We start from the raw sequence: 19710 nt of genomic DNA, 5'->3' as shown, positions 1-19710 counted from the left end.
TGTCCCTAGACATCTTTAGATCACCCCAGAATCTGAGACACGTCCTCCTTCAAGTTAGGAGATCAGTTGTCTCTTTTCCATTTGCTGACAGAAGGGGAAGGCAGCTAATTCTTTTTGGAGGGCTTCTTTGCGGAAAACATAGCTCTAGATGCTCTAAGTACATGTTTTTAATTTAAATCTTTCAACAGTCTAACGTGAGTTGGCATTATTCTCCTCACTTTGCAGAGGAGAAATCGGAGGTGGAGAGGGGGTAAGAAATGTTAGTAAAGAGTAGGGTAGAGATTTGAATCCTATCTTTTTGGCTCCAGAGAGAGCATCTCTGAGGTATTCATCTATTAGATGAGTAATAGATGAAATAGATGGAAATACCATCTATTTCCCCACTGAACTACTCCATCACCATCCTGCTGGGCTTTCTCTATGTGTGCAGAATTGGGTTCCATGTTTCAGAGTTCAGAATTTGTCACCTTTTAGCCTCCTGAAAGCTGTGATGAGAAACTTCTTAAGAAGATGACGGTGAATCCTTCCATCCACTTAGGGGGCGTCCATTCACGTGTGTCGCTGAGAACACTGCAGAGCGCTGACCGGGGGCCCCGCTTGAGACCAAGCCATCACCCTGTCAGCGCCTGGAGACTCGGCCGCTGGCAGGTCCTGATGGAGTCCCCCTGAGATCGTCCTCCATTGAAGACAACGTCTCAGGCGGGTCTCAGGGAGGTCATGCCTCCTCCCTGGGGCAGTCCGCTCCCTGAGGCTGGTCTACCCATTGGCTTCAGGTTTGGACACTCGGAAGGGCCACCGCAGAGGGTCTGTGCGCTTAATCGGGGCCTTTACTGTGACTGCGCTGCGGTCCAGCTCTCTCTCCGCCTAAATCCTGCTGCCTTCACTGCTCGTACATGTTCCTGAGACGGCTCCCCATCACCCCCTGCATGCCGTTCTCCATCTTTCCAGAGTTTGCTCCCCTGGGGACTCGACCCACGAGGCTGTTAAACCAAATTTTCCCTGTGGATACATGGTGCTTGTGTTTAGTCAGGGTTATGGGCTCGTGCGCCTTTCCAAATTCATACGTTGAGGTCCCAGCTCCCCACATCTCAGAATGCGCCTTGGCCTGGAGATAAGGTCTTTGAAGATGTGATGAAGGGTCAATGAGGTCATCAGAGCGGATGCTACTCCAGTCGGACTGGTGTCCTTGTAAGAAGAGATGAGAACACAGGCACGCAGAGAGAGGAGACCACGTAGGACTCAGGGAAAAGATGGCCACCTACAAGCCAAGCAGAGAGGCCTCAGGAGAAACCAAACCTGCTGACGGCTTGAACTTGGACTTCCTGCCTCCAGAACCACGAGAACATACGTTTCTGAGAAGTCACCCGGGCTGGAGGACTGCAGCCCCTGCGGACTAATAAAGGCAGATTTCGAGGTACTTCATTTCTTTCCCCCTTCTGTCATCTTTACTCTCAAGGAACAACTCAGAAATCTGAACAACTTAAATTGTCTTTTTAGATGGGAGGAGGTAAGGTAATAATCCCCAGTAGACAGCTTTCATATTCTCTAAAATATGTCAAAATAATCATATTTTTAAAGAGGTGAAAAAGGAGTATGTGAACTACCCCCACTTCAACGTATTTTCCTTTTTAGGACATTTATCACAAGCCTATAAATCCACCGTCTGACAACTAGTTTGGACCCGGAGTGAACTTATATTTAATGGGAAAAAAGGACACCATTTTCAAGTTCTGTCAGTCAACGCTTTTCTGGCCTCTGTGAAGCAAAGATTCAGTCTGGCTTTCTTCTTTAGAGAAACCCTAACAAACCATGTCCAACTGCCAGCTTCCTGCCTTCACACAAAGGGGAAGAGTCAGGGACGCCAGAGAAAAAGCTTTGCAGTTTAAAGGGTTTTTTTCTTTCAGTTTTTTTCCGAGCCAGCCTTTGACTCTCCCCCAGCAGTGTGTTGGGGAATGTTTAACTCCCAGCTTACTAAACACAGAACAACACGAAGCAGTTTCTACCGATTTCTGTGCCGTAAATACCCTACTGTGGCTGACATCAAGAGACTAGGGGAGGGTGTCAAGCGGGTCTGGGGGCTTGACCAGCTGCCCCCCACACACACACTGACTCCAGCTGGATGCAGAAGAAGGCTGCTCGCTGGCCTCTGCGGCCCTCAGCTGGCCCTCCAGGCGGGAGCTGCGTTCTCCACTTTCTTTTTTTGTTTGTTTTAGTAAATATATATTGATTTATTTGAAAACGCCGGGTCTTCGTTGCGGCAGGCAGGATCTGGTTCCCTGACCGGGGGTAGAACCCAGGCCTCCTGCGCTGGGAGCAGAGTCTTAGCCACCGGCCCCCCAGGGAAGCCCCTCCTCTTTCTCCTCACGCTGATATTTGCAGGGCTGCTTCAGGGCCTGCCGGTGTTTGCTGAGCTCTTTGGGAAGTGCTTCCTTTTAAGAGTGTCTATGGATTTCGCACAGGTCTCCCCAAACAACCTGTTTTGGGCCACAGGCTCATGGGGTCTTCACTGTCGCTCTTGGAGCCAGAAAAACCGCAGCCTGAGGGGTCTCAGGAGATCAGCTACGGCAGCGTAAGCCTGACTCCCAAAGGTCTGTCGCCTCTCCAGCTTTCCTTAGGCTCTGCTCCTCCCGTCTTCCCCTCCAGTGGTTTAGTTTAGCTGCACAGACTTTATTCCGTCTGTGCTGCAGGACCCCAGGTCTCACTGGTTGGTGGGTGTGCTCAGTAGCTCAGTCCTGTCCGACCCTCTGCCACCCTGTGGACCGGAGCCCGCCAGGCTCCTCTATCCACGGGGACTCTCCAGGCAAGAAGACTGGAGTGGGTTGCCAGTTCCTACTCCAGGTGATCTCCCAGCTCAGGGATCGAAGCCGTGTCTCTTGCGTTTCCTGCGTTGGCAGGTGGGTTCTTTACCACTAGCGCCACTGGGGAAGCGGCCCCCACACTCTTGCCAGGTCTGACTGGAGGGCTTGCCAAACGCAATTCTAAGCACTTTACATACATAGTCGTCAAGAGAACCCCTTGAGGCAGATACTATTCTCACCCCCATTTTATAGATGAATACACTGAGGCAAAGAGAGGTTAAATAGCTTGTTCAAAGTCCTACTGCTCATCAGTGGCAGGGCTGGGATTCAAATCGGGCAGTCTGACTTCACGGCCGTTTGTGTAGCCAGCACACTGTCTCCCCTTCTCCCCGAAGAGCAGCAGGAATATATCCTTAGGAGGCCCTGACAACCAGGAATAAACGCTCCTTTTTAATAGGTGACACTGAGAATCGCCAAATATTTACACCCTATGTAGTCTACTGTCATGTAAGTGTGTGTGTCTGTATGGAATATTTTAAATAAATTTCAAAGATGAGAATAACAATCACTCCCAAGTGATGAAATTAATGATCTCAAAGAACCCGTGGACTCTGAATGGAGATAGTTCTAAAGAAAATTGAGGATTCCAGGTGGTCGGAGTGTCTGGTTTTCAAGTTGAAGGTACCAAGAATTGAGAAGCAACCTGTATTTGAAATACCCCAGAGCTAATACTCACTGCAGGGACTGAAATGAAATGAAATACACCTTGCTTTAGAGAGGACGGTCTCCCCTTGTTCCCTCCTCCTTTTCTTCCTCCTTTTCTTTCTTTTTTTCTCTCTTTCTCTCCTCTTTCCTTCCTCTGCTTTTGTCTCACTTTAGGAAAACTGGCTGAGTAGGTAGAAAAAAATGAGAGGAGGTGATTTTTATTTCACTCTTCATTTAAGAAATTAATTCACATTTAATGACTTGAGGAATCACAAACGTAATTTGCTCCAGTAAAATTCATACTTGGGTGGAGGCCTCCAAGTGTCCAGTTCTGTCACAGATTTTTGTCATAGAACCTTTGGACTAGAGGAGACTTTTAATAGACTTTTAGCTTTCAAACAGGGCAGTGATATGACAACCTAGCTGGTTGAATAAAAAAAATCCTTTTATTACTTAAAATATTTTAAGAATGTATTTGTCATTTTGCTTCATCGACAGCCCTTTACCTGTATATGGACTCCCACTGCTGCCTGGAGATTTCTTATTTGTGGTGATGATGATTAGTTCTCATGTGACAGAGACAACAGATTACTGATCCCAACCCATAAAGGAATTAACTTTTTTTCCATTGAGCACAAGTTACTCTATGTACACATTCTCATTTCATCCTCTCAAGACAGTCCTCCTATCACCATTTTATAAACTTGAAAACAGATTCAAAAGTCTCAGGTTAGTGGAGTGAGGCTTAAATCCAGGTCTGCCTGCAAGGGCATCACGCAAGAGCATGCTGCCTGCTTCCACCAGAAGTCAATTAATAGTTGCAATTACATGTCACTTTTTCTTCTTAGTTTCCATAAAACCTTAGCAAGCCTTGGTTCAATAGGAGGATGGATTCTTTTAACCCTAACCTCCACCCTAGGCCAACATGTTTTCTTATGGAACGGCTGAGTGGAAAAGGATTGGTTTAGAGACGACTGGCAGACAGAGAGAGGAGACACCAGAGGACTGGCTAATTGGTAACCTAGGTCAGGGGTCCCCAACCTTCAGGATCTAATGCCTGATGATCTGAGGTGGAGCTGATTTAATGATAATAGAAATAAAGTGCACAATAAATGTAATGTGCTTGAATCATCCTGAGAGCATCCCCATCCCCCACCCCTGGTCCGTGGAAAAATTGTTTTCCATGAAACCGGTGCCTGGTGCCAAAACGGTTGGGGACCAATGACCTAGGTGATCAGCTTCTGATCAGTTCAGAAGTGCAACCTCCAGACTTGCTTGGGTATTACTACACGAGGTGAATATTCTACCTCTGCCCCAGAAGATTCTTCCCCTGAGATTTCTGAATGGAAGGGGATTTTCTGTCGGCATCAGCACATCCATGTAAAAAGATTCACCCAAAAGAGCAAAATCTGGGGGCCTAACATCAACCTTTCAATTTCAAGTGTTAGTTGCAATCCTGGGTGGGGATGGACCATTTCTATTACTGTTTCAAACACATTCATCTGAGTTGGCCCACACATAATGCGTGGTTTTTTCAACAGTACTCACCCTTGCCCACATTTTCCCAGGTGCCTCTCTGTCTCTTAAGCCAAAGAATGCTGGAGCTCTGGGTCTTGAAAAGGACGATCCCAGTGTTTTAGTTGGCTGATCGGGTTCTTCGTTTTCATAGCTCTACTTAAAGAACACACGGTGTTCTCATGCCAGTGTATGACATTAGGGAGCTCACAGCTTCCTGGGCCTGAAAAGAGAAGTTAGAAAGAGTGGGTAAACTCTGGCAGAGGCCAAGGTGCTTCTCATCATTTAAGGGTGGCATCACAGGAGATGGAAATCTTGTTAATAGAATCCATAGTTTCGCTAATGGAGTAGTCTCATTAATGAAATACATCATTCATTCATGTAGTCAAGGGTAATATTTATGGAGTTTTTATTATGCATTCGCTGAAACCTTAAAGATGCATAAAATACGGTCCTGTTCTCAAAGAGCTCACAGTCTAGGAGGGCAAACGAAACAATCTGGTCCTATAAAATGTTCCAGCAATTCTGGCAGGATACAACGTGGGTCTGGTGAGCGCACCAAGGAGGGAAAAGGTAAACTTTGGCTGGAGTCTTATGCAATGGGTAGATGTTAGCCAGGCGTTTCTTACTGGGGTAAAATGGCAGAAATGAGGGACCCTTCATTGTCTGTAATCTGCAACTTTATCTGTCATTGATCGCCTTTGTTTTTCTCCCCTAACCTCACTGCCTCACTTGCTGCTGCTCAGCCACTCAGTCGTGTCCGACCCTTCACGACCCCATGGACTGTGGCCTGCCAGGCTCCTCTGTCCACGGGATTCTCCAGGCAAGAATACCGGACAGGGCTGCCATTTCCTTCAGGGGATCTTCCCGACCCAGGGTTTGAACCTGCGTCTTCTGCTTGGCAGGCGGATTCTTCACCACTGAGCCACCTGTGACGCCCCCATTCCCCTTTAAACTAATCCAACATGCTGTTCCTTTGATGATCTTGAAGCCACTAAATGTGCCTGGCTCCACTTTTTGGCATCAGCTTGTGAAGGTCCCTGGAGCCATATGCTTTTCTTGTTTCTCCAAAATGAGGAAAACTGGTACTTTGGCGATGGACCTTTTAAACAGCTCAGATACAAAGCCCAGGATTTGATTTTTTGCAAAAAAAAAAAAAAATTTGCCTGGGCTTTTGATTGGTTAGTACTGGCCAGTTTTTTACTTCCCGTTCATCATCTCTTAGCCATAAGGTTCAGTTTTGGGATGAGGTATGTGTGTATCTTTATGGGCCGTAGTTGAAATATATATTTTTAGAAAAACTCTTGATACTTAAACCATGTGGGGCATTTGGAAGTCTTTTTGAGAATCAGGAATCTGAATCTTTGTAAAAGGAAAGTGTTTTTCACGTCAAGAATGAAAAATCAAAACTATGTTTTAAACTGTGGAACAGAAAAATAAGGATTGTGTCTAAGACATTGTAGAAGCTTGGTGAACTGTGTAACGAACCTATCAGCTGCCTTGAGGCAGAGAAGTCTTCCTAGAAGTGCTTTCCAACTGGAGGGTGATAGGGAGCTGGCTGCCTCTCCCTTCTCTTAGGATGGGAACGTCATCCTGTAGTTTGTTTGATAAACATGATATTTGTAATCTCGGTTAAGAGCAAGAAGACTTCCCTCTGGGGCACTCGCAGTGGCCAGGCAGGAGGACCCAGGCCCATAACTCACGGGCTCTGCCTGCACTCATCCTTGCTGCTCAAGGATCTCAGTCTGGACAGTGGAGAGAACCAGTCATGAGAGGGTCCACTTCTCACCGAGGTCTTCGGCCCTGGAGGCATTTCAACTGCCCGAGGTGTCTGAGCTTAAAGGCAGCCACTCAGAGCTGATCGGTCTGTGGGGATCCCATAAACTGTAGCACCATGGATAGAATGTATATAGAGAGATTCCATTAATTCTTTATTGTGAAATATGACATGTGCGGAAAGCTGTATAAAATAATGTAGAGCTTAATAAATTATCATAAATGTCACCGCACCCGGGTCAAGATATAGAACACTGCCAGGACCCCAGAAGCCATCCAGTGCCTTTCCTAACACAACTTTCTTTTCCTTTAGAGGCAGGACATATCACACAGTATGTATTTATGTTGGTTTTTTCCACTCGGCATTACAGATGTGAAATTCATTGATTCTAGTAACTTGGAGTTCTGAGTTGACTGCTAAAAATATCAGTAGATGTACATTAAGAGAAGATCTGTGGCCTCGGAAGAGTCACAGTAATAAAAATCCCAATAAACAGAATTGACCCATACAGCATTTAAAAATGACATTGAGATTAGAAAACTGACGTAGGGGTTGAATCAATACGCCAGCTGGTGCTGACCTCTCATCCTTTCATAGGGGTATGTGTGTCCCGAGGGCACGCCCTGCCCCTTGCGGCTGGGTGCAAGTCGCTGGATTGCCCAGCTGGGGCCAGTCAGGACCACCTCAGAGCAGGAAGGTCAGCTGAGGAGCCTGTCAGCTTACAGCTCGTTGGTGGGCACATCTGGCAGCGTTTGTCCCTCCAGCAGGCAGTAATGACCACGTGCTCTGGTCACCAGGGAGCAAGGCGCACGTGCAAGGCTCTTCCGAAGAAATAGCACAGCCCACTCACTGCCCACTGGCTTCTCTACCGACCTGGCCTCTGAGCTCCCTCCCCACTTCACCCTCCTCTTGCAGACCTCCTCAGTCTCCTTACCCCTTTGTCCTGCTAACGCAGCCTCCTGGGCAAAGCCTAGATCTGCATCAACGCAGTTGTTTACTTTCTCTACGTCAATCTCCCAGCTGTTGAAGCACGGCTGGAAAAACCTCACACCCTGCAGATGGTGCCTCTATAAACTTTGGTCACCGATGCCATCTGGACCCTGGTTACTGTCAGGCAGCCCTTCTCTCTTCCCCTGCTCAGCTTGCCGCCCTGTCTACCATTTTCCTGATGCAATGATACCAGACCTAGTGTAATGATATGCTGGGTGCCTACTCAACACAGAGCTGACGACTGTTCGTTATGCACAAGGCTCTTTCAAACTGTCTCTACCTTCCTCAAGTCTCTGGTTCCACTTCCTGTCCGTCTACTGAGCCCCAACCCCAGCCTCCACAGGCAGTCTCTCTGCCTGCTTCATGAAGAAAGCTGGGCCATCTGAAGCTACTCCCTTGACTTCCCTCTTCCATATTTGTATATCATTTTGCATGCACAATCATCCCTTTCTCTCCTCTACCTCCTTCTGACAATACAGGAAGTGTCTCCCCTCCCGCTAAGGCTAATCCCTCTCCCCAGCCTTGGGGCCACCCTCTCTAGCCTCCCCGAGGACATCTATCTGTGCACCGACTCTCTCCTGACTTCTTCCCAGCAGCGGTCAAACAGGCTCATGACTCTCCCTTAAGGATCTGGTAGAGGGGACCTTCACCCGGAGAAGGCAGGAAGCAGCGCTGTGGGTTGAATTGTGTTCCCTCTGCCCTGACTCCGCAGTTCATATGTTGAAGTCCTAGCTCCTAGTATCTCAGAAAGTGACCTTATTGGGAAACAGGACTCTCATTAGATAAGACGCTTTCATAAGAATAATCAGAGTGAGGTCATATTCCCCTTGGATCTCAGTGTCCCCATTTGGGGACATAATGGGTGGTTGGACAGTCCTTTTTGTGGGGTGCAGTTCCAAAATCTGTGGGAACAGAGGTGGTGGGAGGGGTGAGGAAGTTTAGAAGAGAAGACTCTCCTGAGCTCTCCATTTCTCCTCTGACCAAAGTAGGTGCAGTTTTAATTGTTTTGTATTTGGGAACATTGGGTGATATTTGGCTTGAAACGTGTTTCATTGTTTAAAAATTAAAATTAAAAAATTCAAAGCTACTGGCTTAGGTGTTATTTCAGATCCTTTCCAACTACAATAGCCTACAATTACAAGGTTTTACAAGTTAACACATATGGGTTTGATGAACATATAATGCCGAGTTTTCTCAAAAAAACCTGATTTAATATATTTTATTTCTTTTCAGTAAAGGAAATTTGTTAGACTTATGAAAGCAATTTAACTTTCAAGCCTTTTAAAGATGTTCACATAGAACAGTTGCAACCTAGAAAAGCAATTTTTTTTGGACCATATGTTGGGAGTTGGGGTTTAGAAATATGCCCACTGTCCACATGAGGCTATTAGACCCATGAGCAAGCACTTGTACGTGAATAGGACCTTCAGATGATGAGCTCTTGAGAAGAACAACTGTGTCTGTTCCATCTTTATTTCCCCAGGGCCCAGCTTAATATCTAGTACACTACATGCTACGTGCATGCATGCTCAGTCATGCCCGACTCTTTGAGACCCTGTGGACTGTAGCCTACCAGGCTGCTCTATCCATGGAATTTTCCAGGCAAGAATACTGGAAAGGGTTGCCATTTCCTAATCCAGGGGATCTTCCTGACCCAGGGATTGAACCTGTGTCTCTTGCATCTCTCGCATTGGCAGTCGGGTTCTTTACCTCCGCATCACCTGGGAAGCCCCATCTGGTACCCAGGATTTGCTTAATAAATGTTTGTTGAATGAGAATATATGATAACGTAGACTGTTTCCCTAGAGCTTGGTGAGAATTCTTGGTGATAGGAAAGAACTTTCTAAAGGAAAGGGTGGGTGAACTAGAAGCCAGAGAAGGGGCAGTGTTCCTGGCCCAAGCTGGGTGAACACGCAGGATGGCTATTTCTGTTCTGCATTTGAGGAAGACAGCCTTCATAGCTCCCTAGGACAGTCTAAGTTCCTGGTGTCCTGGCAACTTATTTCCCCCGCACTGAGGCCAGTGGACCACGGAGTCTATATCTTCCCCGTTTCTTCTTGGGTGTGTCTCTAGTCAGGTATCTGATGCTTATATTTAAGATCCTTGATGGGAAGGGGCCTGGGTAGCTACTAAGATAAGCCGGGTTCTCCAGCTTTCCTCCTCTTCCATTTGGCCATCCATGACTGCCAATGCGGTAGGAAGACCAGTGGCCTGAAATCAGGAGACCTGGCCTCCGGTCCCAGGTGTGTGACTGTGGGCAGCTCAGTCATTTCTAGGCCCCAGTTTCCTTATGTGTGAGGTTGAAGGGCTCAGACAAAACTGTGTCCTCAATTCTATGTCTTGTTAGACGTAGGACTGGATACATGTCACTTGGATATAACTGGTGAGATACCAGAAAAGGTGTTATTAACCAAAGACAGTATCTTTCTTTCTCTTTCTGTTTCTCTCTGTCTGTCTCTGACCCTGTTACATTGTGCAGTGTTTCCACTCTGCTTGTGCCTTTGATGTAAGACCTTGAAGGGGACGGTGAAAATGCAGTGCTATTTAATTAAAAGGCACAGAAGCCGAACATTTATCAGTTGTTATTGTTTGGTTGCTAAGTCATGTCCAACTCTTTTGCAACCCCAAGGACTGTAGCCCGCCAGGTTCCTCTGTCCATGGAATTCTCCAGGCAAGAATATTGGAGTGGGTTGCCATTTCCTCCTCCAGGGGATCTTCCTGACCCAGGGATTGAATTGGCGTCTCCTGTGTTGGCAGGCGGATTCTTTACCATCTGAGCCACCCGGGAAGCCCCAAGCAGTTATCAGTAGTGACATCGTAAGTTGAGTGCATTTATCTGGTCTCCCTTTCATCATCTGGGCAGTGTCCTGAGGGCATGAGGCTTGACCTGAGTCAGATGTATGGGCAAAGGTGTCAGAAAGACTCTCCTCAGGGGGCCAGGTCATGCTCCCTAGAGGAGGACCCCAAGAAGGGGAGGAGTAGAGCCCAGGGGCTGAAACCAGCTGGGTCCCCCTTATGGCTTGAGGACAGCTCTGGGCCCTGACTGATCAGCCAGCTGAGCATGCTGGCTCTTCACTGTCCGGCCACTGACAGTATCTGAAACAGAGGCCTCTTGAAATTACACACTTCCTGACTTGTCTTCCTTAGTAATTTCGTGTCCCTAGGCTGTGGAGCCTTGTCAGCTGATGATAGAGTCCTTCTATCATGTTCGGATTTGCACAGTTTATTTTGGGAACTAAGACGGAAAGACAGAATTAATTATACCCTCCATGAAACAGTCCATCAGCCACCTGCTTGTGGAGCAAAAAGTCAGATGTTTTGCTGCTCTTTGCCAGAAAGATCAGTCTTCTCTTGAGTCCCATTTGGGATTCTAACTAGGTTATCTATGAAAACTTCTTCTTAAGTATGGTGTGTATATATATATATATATACACCATATATATATATGGTATAAACACACAAATATATATATATATTTCCATTTGTGTAAAAACAATAAGTAAGTACCACTGATCTCTCTCTGCCTATGCCAAAGAAGAATTTGTTGAGGATTTAATACCCTAATGCATTGGACATACCTGAATTCGACAAAACAGTCAAATTGGTGATTTGACTCAATTTAGCCAGTTTAAATATTGTTAGTATATAGATTTGCAGATGACTTTGGTTCTTTCAGAGTCATCCCTGGAGGGGACTGACTATTAGGTGAATTGGAAAAGCTCAGGTATGTTTCAAAGGCCTATGAAACAAGCCTTTCCTTTGTTTTCACTTGGTAAGACTCAGTGAAGAGTGAGATGAGATGAGCTGTTAGTTCATCTGTGTGCACATCTAAATGTGTACCCTGGAGGCATAGCAACTAAATAATTCATGTTTAAAAATTTTCTGCAAACAGCAAGATACTCCAAACTACAGCCAAAACCCCAACCAAGAAAAAAGGGAACGACAATGCTCATGAAATAAATGAGGATGGAAGTCAGAGTTCTAAGTCTTTTAAGCCTTTTTGCACTTAGGTAATGTCTTGCTGAGTGCATGGCCCTGGTTCTTTTCCTGGCCTCTGCCAGCAAACTTTTAGGAACCTCCTGGCAGAAGAGAAGACACAGTTTGCTGCACCTTCCACTCCTGTAGAGTTCTCAGTTGCTGACTATTTATAGGGACTTTCAACTGCCTCCTTCTCCCATCTGGTATTAATTTTTATTTCTTCTTCTTTTCTAGGTTCTGACTCATCTCCGCCCAGACCGACAGGTTTCCTGGAGGCCTTGCTTCCCCAGACGTGGGGCTCCACCCAGGTAACTCAACTGGCTGCTGTCCACGAGGAAAGGAAGGGCTGGGTCCCCAGTCTAAGAGAACCAGGCCATGATCGCTCAGTTATCTAAGTCAGAAGTAGAAAGCTTTCCCTAGCACTTCCTTGATTCCCACTCCCCACATCTAATCAGTAATGGAATCCTCCTCTCTCCCGAGGCCCTCTGGCTTCCTCTCTTCCAACTCTCCACCTCGGCTGCCACTGTCTTAGCTCATTGCGTCTCTCCTGGACTGTTGAACAGTCTTCACATTTCAACCTCAAAACAATGCGGAAGACTTTGAAAAGTTTTAACTGGAAAGTAACTTGATCACATTCTGTTGTCATGGAAAATCACACTGAATCTAATGGATGAACTGGAAAGGTAGCTGGAATGGTGACACAGAAATCCATCGCAGAGCTCTGCTGGGGTCTAGACGAGAAATTAGGAGGGCCCAGATTAAGCCCAAGGAGAGGCAAGGAGGCGGGTATTTAGCATGTAAAATGGATAGAGCATGGTAACGGATTGGAATTGGAAGGTTAAGGAGAGGGAGTGTTTGTCATGAATGTCTCCCATGGCATTGCTAGAAGCTTAGAAGACTGGGTGGATGACAGTGTTATTATGAGAAAGAAGTAATTAAGTCTGTGAGAAAATGATGAATTTAAGGTGATGTGTTAAGTTCCAGTTTCATGTGGGGAATGTCATGTGGAGAAAGAATCCATGAGCAGTCACACACAAGTCTGGGATTCAGAGAGAGGTTGATGTTGAAGACAGGCTTTGAGTCTGAGCTTAGAACTGGTAAAGTCACAGAATGTGTAACACTAATGGACAGAGATTATAAAGTAAGAAAGGAAGACGGTGGGCCCCTGGGGAACACCACTGAGGGGAAGGGGCTGGAGAGGTGGGAGGAAATTCAGAAAGCGAGAGCGCCAAGAATTTTACATTAGATTATTGGCATTCTCGGTGGTGGTGGCTTAGTCACTAAGTCGTGTCTGACTCTTGTGACCCCGTGGACTGTAGCCCGCCAGGCTCCTCTGTCCATGGGATTTCCCAGGCAAGAACACTGGAGTGGGTTGCTATTTCCTTCTCCAGGGGATCTTCTTGACCCAGGGATTGAATCAGGGTCTCCTGCGTTGCAGGCGGTCTCCTGCATTACAGGTGGATTCTTCACCAACTCTAAAGCCCCATGGATGTTCTTAAGAAAACAGAGTCACAGGGACAGAAGACAAATGACATCTGGGTTGAACAGTGAGTGAGAGCTGAGACATTTCAGACAGTGAATCTAGATTTCCCTTTCTAGAAACTTTACCGTAAAAACAAGAGGAGAAATGGGACACAGAACCTGACAACATGCAACATCACTGTTTTGGGTGCATGTTGCAGTGGCCTGTGCATAAGAGAATAGAAAGGCACCTGCGATGCTGAATTTTATTTGTCACCTTGACTGGGCCATGGAGCGTCCGGATATTCAGTCAAACACTATTCTAGGTGTTCCTGCAAGAATATTTTTGGATGAGATTAACATTTAAGTAATTTATTTTGATAAAGGGAATATTTCAGGTTGAAACAAAGAGTTAGGACACTAGCTCAAAGCCATATGAAGCATAAATTTCTCTAGCTAAGGTCAATAAAAAAAAAATCTAAAAACCAATATCACTACGATTTTGGCTCATAATTCCACTCTTGATTCTTTTACAGAGTTTAAAAGACAATAACTGAAAAAGTAATTATAAATCTACACTAATGGATATATAATATCAGTTCAGTTCAGTCGTGTCTGACTCTTTGTGACCCCATGGACTGCAGCACGCCAGGCTTCCCTGTCCATCACCAACTCCTGGAGCTTGCTCAAACTCATGTCCATTGAGCCAGTGATGCCATCCAACCATCTCATCCTCTGTCGTCCCCTTCTTCTGCCTTCAATCTTTCCCAGCATCGGGTCTTTTCCAATGAGTCAGTTCTTCAGTGGCCAAAGTATTAGAGTTTCAGTGTCAGCATAATTTGTAACACAAATAACATACATTGGGGAATGTATTTAAGTTAAAAGATTTAAATAAGTAGACAGATTGGTCTCCCTAATGTGGGTGGGTCCTATCCAATCAGATGAAGGTCTGAGTAGAGCAAAAAGACTGACTCTCCCTGAGGATGAGAGAATCCCTCCTGCCTGAATGTCTTTGAACTGGGATCTTGGTGTTTTCCTGCTTTTTGACTGGAGACACTGACTCTTCCTGGGCCTCTCAGCTTTTGGAAAAGCTTCAGACTCCACCCCCGGACTTTCTCATTCTCAGGCCATCAGACTTGGACTGGAACTCGATCACTGGCTCTCCTGGGGCTCCAGCTTGCCTACCCACCCTGCAGATTCTTAGGACCTGCCCATCTCTATAATTACATGAGCCACTTCCTTATAATAAAACATATATATATATATATACGTCTTCATGTTATTGTGTCTGTTTCTATGGAGAACCCTGACTAACACAACATAAAATGGAAAATAAAAGGGGGAAGAAAAGAAAACAAGGAATGAAGGGAGAGTGAAGGCCAGGTGTGGAATGGATGAGGTCCGTGAGAGCCTCCGTGCTTCAAAACTGCAGGGAGAGGGTGGGTGACTGCTTAGCCGCCTGTAATCTCTGATGGCATTGATGACCCACTCCTGTTATGTAATCAGAATTCGCCTTCAGACGTTGCTGTCTTGGAGGCTCTTGTCTCATAGAAGTGAGACTTCCTCGCTAGGCTTGTTTTCTTGTTCCTTAGGAGCTGTTGCTAGCATAAGGTCATACTTAGAAAATTGAACCCTCAATAAGATTACTCAGAGTCTTGGCTGCTTTCTCCCTGGCCATTTGGTCTTTAGGTTGAAAAAAAGAAACAGCTCACTTTCCTAAAGTGACATCACACGTCACTTTGAAATAAATATGCTCTATAGGCCAGCCTGAAATCTACGGTCTTTTTTTCTTTTTTAAAACTCATGAAAGAGAAACTTTTGTTTTTAAAAATGTTAAAAATTTTTTTTTTATTCTAGAAATCTTCTCTGATAACCGAGTTATTAGGAAACAACCTGCTGAACAGAAACAGTAGCAGAGGTGAGGATCTGTGCCCTCTATACCTGAGTCATTTTTGCCACAGTGATAGGATAACCTCAGAAACCACGAGGGTGATTTAAATGAGAGATGTATTGGGCATTCAGAACTCGTTTCATGTCTGCTCTACTTTTGTAAATTCTTTTGTTATACGATTCAAGTGACTAAGATAAATCATGTCATTTGTGGCTGTAGCCGATGCCATTTGGAATATCTGCTCTGTCGCTCTGCTCACTCAGAGTGGCAGGTTCCAGATTTCAGTTTGGACAACAATATGCTTTACTGTTCACAGCTGCCTGGACCTGGTGGCTGACCCAAGTTCAGAGTCCTTCATGCACCCACTGAGTCACTCACGCAGCCCCTCTCCAAGGGTGAGCTTGGGAGCACGGCTGCCTGTCTGCTTTGGGGTCATGAGCTCTATCCTCGGCCGTATGATCAGCACCTCCTTTCCTTTCTCACTGCCCCATCCCCCACAGGGCTGAGTTGAACTGTATTTTATTAATTGCAGCCAAACAAGTCTTTATTTAGTTGTAATTTAAAACATAAAAATATTCCCTACTTGAGTTGAAATAAGAATTTCAACGGTTACAGCTGGGAACGGTGCAACAGGGGGCCCCAGTTCTCCAGTTGAATAACCACCCATACTCTCTAACCCCTTTCTCATCCCAAGAACATCTCATCAGGGATGAGCCACGGCCAGCACGGCCGCACCCTTGGAGGAGGTGTGGTCAGTGCAGTGTGTGTGACAGGATTACGCACGCACATCCCTCTTGACCCAGAAAGAGCGTTTGCAGGAATTTGTGTTACAGATATACTTGTATAGGTGCAGGAAAAAATGGTATGCAGATAAAATTGTTGTTCAGTCGCTAAACTGTGTCTGACTCTTTGCGATCCCATGCATTCTTGCCTTGAGAACTCCATGAACAGAATGAAAAGGCAAAAAGATATAATTGCACAGGTTGAAAAAAGACATCGTAAGGAGTCACTTGGCAAGGCACTGCTGGTAAGAGCAAAACATCAGAAACAATCTACATTTCTATTAATATAGAATTGGTTAAATAAATTATACATATGCACCCAACTGGAGTTACTACGGTGCTGTAAAAAGGAATGAATAAGGTCCTTCTGTACGGAGAGACGGCTGGTGAAGAGAGCACAGTGCCGGACAGTGGGTTTTGTAGGCCATCACTGCGGGGTAAGGACAGTTATTCACATTTGCTTATATATGCATTGAAAAAAATTCCGCCAAGTGAAACAGATAAATTAATACCAGTAGTTTACTTGTGTCTATGAATGTGTATGTGGCAGGGAGTTGTGGGTGGGGCGCCTAGATCGGAGTAGGAAGGAGACTGTGCCTGTGCACCTCTTATGAGATTTTAAACAATGTTGTACTGGGCTTCCCTGGTGGCTCAGATGGTAAGGAATCCGCCTTCAATGTGGGAGACCTGGATTTGATCCCTGGGTTGGGAAGAGTCCCTGGAGAAAGGCATGGAAACCCACTCCAGTATTCTTGCCTGGAAAATCCTCATGGACAGAGGAGCCTGGCGGGCTACAGTCCTTGGGGTGACAAAGAGTCAGACACAATTGAGTGACATGCAACTATATATATATAGTGTGTTGTCAACTATTTTAAAAAAAGAGAGTGAGAAAGAGAAGAAAGGAAGGGAGGGAAGGAGGAAATCGACAGCCTGTCTTCCAAACGATCCATGGGATTGGCGGCACCACCGGGAATAGGGTTTGTCTTTCTGAAAAAGGTGGGTGCACAGAACAATGAGAGACAATAGCTATGCTAGATCGGGGCCACAGGAGAGGACTGGCTCTTTCTTAAAGCTGCAGCTCACTGAATAAAAGCCCGAGCCACCAGCAGCCAAGTTTGATCAGAGAAGGGCAACCACTGCACTCACGAGATGCCGAACCCTGCAGGCAGTGTGGGCGAACAGCCGGGTGTGTTACATCACAGAGGCTGATTTCAGAGCATGGTGAACCCAGTGGGGTTTTTAGGGCAGACACACAATTGCTTGCAAACAAGTAGCAGGTACAGTGAGCAGCGTTTTGTGTTTCTCTGCAGGTTTTCTCTCTGGTGTCTCGAGGGAGCTGGGAGAAATCCAGGTCTGAAATTGAAACCTGCCTCAGCTAAGATGCTCCCTTAAACTAGACCTGAACCTAGGGGCTCTTCTGGCTTTATTTGCCGAATTCTAACGGGAACCAAATCCTCCAGATATTATTCTTATTCTGTTGTGCTAATATTTTTTTTGCTGGAAACACATCATACCAAGGTGGCTTGGACCCCTTCCCTTTGCCAGACTGTTTGAAAGCTCAAGTGAGCAGACATCCAACTTCCGGGCTGATCCAGGTTTTTCATGATCAAGCCAAGGCAGGCAAAGATTCCAGGAAAAGTCTCTCAGGGAGGCCAAAGATTTCTGAAACTATCTGTGGACAAACAGATGCAATATTACTGGGCTAATTCCCATAACTCAGCTAAAGTGATGGAAGCACTTTGTGGATGACTGGCAGGTACGCTGATCGTGGCCTGGGTCCTGGCACCTAAGGCCTGAGTTGGGGGAACCCGCCAGCCCTTCAGATGCTTTCTCGCTGCAGAGGAGCAGGTAAAGTCAACAGGCATCCAGTGGGGACTAGATCTTTGGACACAGTATTGCCAGGTAGGGGCTTCCTGGGTGACTCAGTAGTAAAGAATCTGCCAGCCAATGCAGGAGACACAGGTTCGATCCCTGGGTGGGGTCTGGAGGAGGAGCTGGCAAGCCACTCCAGTATTCTTGCCTGGGAAATCCCATGGACAAAGGAGCCTGGTGGGCTACATGGAGTTGCAAAAGAATCAGATGTGGATTAACAGCTAAACAACAACAGACATCTGGCCGAGCCTCCACGGATGTGAGAGGGACCTCAGAGGCTTTTAATCTCTCTCAACCCTTTTCCTCTCTTTTCCTCTTTCCTCTTCACCCCTCCCCAACAGCGCACCAGAAATCACGGCCTAAGGTAGCAAGATGGCCACCCAGCATCTCTTCCCTTTCAATCCCTCCTTACTCATCAGTAAGCAGAAGGTAGAGACGCTGCTGGTACCATGAGCACGCGTCAAGACATGAAATAAAAGCAGGTGACTTAGTTTTGTGCAGTCTTTCCACTGCTATGGTAAGAATGGAATATGCAAATTGTGTAATTTTGTTGATTAGCATACGTGTTAAATGCTCTTCTATTTGCATTTAAAACAGGCACTGCACAATATTGAAATGAAAGGGGTAGAATTTATGCTAACAATTTAAAATTTAAATTTTCCTTTACTCAGAGTGGCATTCAATAGCGGCATTTTAAAAATAAAAACATGACAAGTGAAGAGAGACTGTGGAAGAAAGGAGAAGCTTTTATTTTAGTACCTCTAATGACACCTCTTCCCCTGCTTTTTAAAAAAAAGGTCCCCACATTTTCATTTTGCCCTAGGCCCCGCCTGTACACTTTTCTTCCTACAGAGACAGCGGACGGCCTTCTGGCTGTAGGAATCCATCTGTCTGTGGCAAAGGCAGTGCCCAGGGTCTGAAGTCCCCCGGGAGCAGCGCTGAACCAGGGACGATGGAGGAGGAGACAGAATCACTGCAGCTCCTGTGTTCCCCCCCAGCCCTGGCCTGGAGCAGCCCCCCATGGGTTTGATCCCCGTCACCCTCTCTCTGGCTTCACTCCTGGCAGTGTACCCTTCCTTGCACTTCACCTTCAAGGCCCCGCTTCCTCACTCCTTCTAGTTTTCCTGGGGAGATTTCTGCAATGATCACTTTCATTCAACTGGAAACATCACGTCCATATCTCTGAAAATCCGGGCCCCAGCCAGCTGAAGCTTCTGAAGGTCTGTGGATGAACTCATCTGTCCTTCTCAGTTCTGTGATCTGTCTCTGACAAGGCCAGCGTTTTCGGCAATTAGGACGTGGGGTAGGAAGCCCAACACTATTGTTGATCAGTCGTGTTTTGTCTACCTCTTTGCGATCCCAATGCTGCGGATCTTCCCAAAGCACTCTTCCGGAAACACTGAGTCTTAAGGTTTACACTGAGACTTTTTAAGCAGCTATCTTCCCGTGTAGGTCAGAGGGAACCTGGAGAGGCCTTTGGAGAGCGGGCTCCATCGGGAGTCGCTCTGTTGTAAGCAGTGCTGTTCTCGACAGGTCTGGGCCAAGACCCCAGGCAGAGAAGACCCAATGACCTGGATCTCAGGGAAATGTGCTCTATTTACCCAATGAGACTTGATGTCACAGTGTCCCAGCTCTGCTTGCTTCGCTGAGGGCAAGGAGGAAAAAAACTTACAAACAGCAGGCTTTATCTTTTAAAATTAGTCATAGTTGAGGCTTCCCCGGTGGCGCAGAGGTAAAGAACCCACTTACCGTTCCAGGAGACTCAGGTTCCATCCCTGGTCTGGGAAGCAGCTAGTTCTCCCAGTTGTGAAAGGATACTAGTGCCCGCCTTACAGATACCAATGTGCTAGTCCTCAGGGCAGCTAGACCCGAGGACTGCAACCGCTGAGCTCGCATTCTGGAGCCGGGAGCCATGAGTGCGGACACGCTCGTGCTCCAGAG

General features: G+C 46.4%; 1 protein-coding gene across 1 annotated transcript in view; it reads right to left on the bottom strand.

Moving 5' to 3' along the window:
- The window catches only part of NEDD9 (neural precursor cell expressed, developmentally down-regulated 9), a 187086-nt gene that overhangs the window by 115081 nt on the left and 52295 nt on the right, over nt 1–19710 (bottom strand). Inside the window, exon 2 of the mRNA XM_043908549.1 lies at nt 5052–5241. Coding sequence (XP_043764484.1) covers nt 5052–5063 — 12 coding nt within the window. The 5' untranslated portion in view covers nt 5064–5241. The remainder of the gene's footprint in view (nt 1–5051; nt 5242–19710) is intronic.

Source organism: Cervus elaphus, chromosome 7 (genome assembly GCF_910594005.1).
Source record: "Cervus elaphus chromosome 7, mCerEla1.1, whole genome shotgun sequence".
In the NCBI taxonomy this organism is placed as follows: Eukaryota; Metazoa; Chordata; class Mammalia; order Artiodactyla; family Cervidae; genus Cervus; species Cervus elaphus.
The sequence above is the reverse complement of the archived record's forward strand: the minus strand, read 5'-3'. Positions and strand labels throughout refer to the sequence as shown.